The sequence below is a fragment of the Calidris pugnax genome, unplaced genomic scaffold (assembly GCF_001431845.1).
Source record: "Calidris pugnax isolate Ruff unplaced genomic scaffold, ASM143184v1 scaffold11, whole genome shotgun sequence".
NCBI classification, from domain to species: domain Eukaryota; kingdom Metazoa; phylum Chordata; class Aves; order Charadriiformes; family Scolopacidae; genus Calidris; species Calidris pugnax.
In genome coordinates, this window is record NW_015090803.1 from 10,237,331 (window position 1) to 10,239,191 (window position 1,861).

At 49.9% G+C, this 1,861-nt stretch overlaps 2 protein-coding genes across 2 annotated transcripts in view; both read left to right on the forward strand.

Moving 5' to 3' along the window:
- Window positions 1-1,861, forward strand: part of HOXA10 (homeobox A10) — a 25,960-nt gene that overhangs the window by 9,040 nt on the left and 15,059 nt on the right. The window lies entirely within an intron of this gene.
- The window catches only part of HOXA11 (homeobox A11), a 12,205-nt gene that overhangs the window by 9,011 nt on the left and 1,333 nt on the right, over window positions 1-1,861 (forward strand). The window contains exon 2 of the mRNA XM_014937795.1: window positions 37-952. Within this exon, the coding sequence (XP_014793281.1) occupies window positions 283-952 (670 nt within the window). The 5' untranslated portion in view covers window positions 37-282. The remainder of the gene's footprint in view (window positions 1-36; window positions 953-1,861) is intronic.

Here is a 1,861-nt window from a genome sequence, read left to right on the forward strand (position 1 = left end):
CCCCAGGCCAACCTGCGCTCGGCTCGCCCCTTTTAGGCGCTGGCGACGAGCTGTTGCTTCCCCCCGCGATGGCCACAAAGGGAGCGGGGGGCCCGGACCCGCCGCTCGTCAATGTCAACGTCGGGGCCACGTGACCGCACCTCCCTGCCGCCGCCGGGGAGAGCTTTCCACGTCAGCTTACGTCTCCCCATCTCTTACTTCACGGATCTGCTTCAAAGAGGCAGCTGCGTTAAGAGAATCATGTTAAGCTCAGCTAATGCGGAGAAGCCGAGGTAGCCCCTAATGATGGATTTTGATGAGCGTGTTCCTTGTTCCTCTAACATGTATTTGCCAAGTTGTACTTACTACGTCTCGGGTCCTGATTTTTCCAGCCTCCCTTCTTTTTTGCCCCAGACCCCGTCTTCTCGCCCTATGACATACTCCTACTCCTCCAACCTACCCCAGGTCCAACCTGTGAGAGAAGTTACCTTCAGGGAATATGCCATTGATCCCTCCAGTAAATGGCACCCCAGGAACAATCTGCCCCACTGCTACTCCGCAGAGGAGATCATGCACAGAGACTGCTTGCCTGCCACCAACACTGCTAGCATGGGCGAGATGTTCGGCAAAAACACAGCTAACGTCTACCACCCCAGCACCAACGTCTCCTCCAATTTCTATAGCACGGTGGGCAGGAACGGGGTCCTACCCCAGGCTTTCGACCAGTTTTTCGAGACGGCTTATGGCACGGCGGAAAACCTGGCCTCGGCGGACTACCCGGTAGACAAGAGTGGCGAGAAGGCGCCCGCGGCCGCCGGGGCGGCGGCGGCGGCGGCAACTTCAAGTTCGGAGGGCGGCTGCGGCAGGGCGGCGGCGGCGGCGGCGGCGGAGAAGGAGAGGAGGAGGCGGCCGGAGAGCAGCAGCAGCCCCGAGTCATCTTCCGGCAACAATGAGGAGAAATCCGGCAGCTCCAGTACGTATAAAGGCAGCGCCCGAGCGCTTTTAGGCAAAGGCAGCTTGAAATCTTAGCGCACCGCCGCTGTTAAATTTTTATATGCTGTTTTATAAGCATATAAGGTTTATGAAGGGCCTTTAGATTTCCCCCAACAAAACTTTGTTATAAAAGGCGAGATCACGTGTTTAGTGCTGAAATTGGCCGTGAAATACCCACCGGGCAATGGACGCCTTAAAAAAATTTTTTTTTTCTTTCTCCTTCCTCTTTTTCTTTCTTTTTTTTTTTTTAATAATAATAAAAAAGAGCTCTGTGGTCAACTCTCGAAAATATAATAACGTACGTTCGGAGCCTGTAAATTCGGCAAAAAAAGGAGATCCCGACTCCTTTGATATCAATGTAATCCAGTGATTTTATAAAAGCCATGTGTTGCACCAGGAGTCTAGTTAGGAGCCGAATTCAAAGCCTTCGCCGTTTTAACGATTGTACTAGAATAGCGTTTAACAGATAAAGTAGCCGCCTGAACTGTAGCAATATATTAAAAGAAACAAATTAACCTAAAGCTGGCCTTTTTGTCTAAAGGAAGCCATTTTACTAAGGCACTGTGGCAATTACGTGTTGCCTTCTGTCCAACAGTTTGTTACTTACAATTGTTATTCAATCTGTCAAAGGCTGATTTTTTTATGTGGGCTTTTTAAAAGGCAAAGCCAGTATACGGCTGGGGGAAAAAAATACCTCGACAATGAACTGTACCAGAAAAGGAAGTTTTTAAAGGAATAGCAGCTACGTTTAATGTAAAGAGCTCCTGAACCTTGAAACCTTTTTATATTCTGCTTAATGAACTTTAAAACCGTAATGGCTAATCGAGAAGAGAATACCTCGATGCGGTGGAGAGCGTGCTTTAAAAAAAGCCGGCTGGGGGGGGGGGGG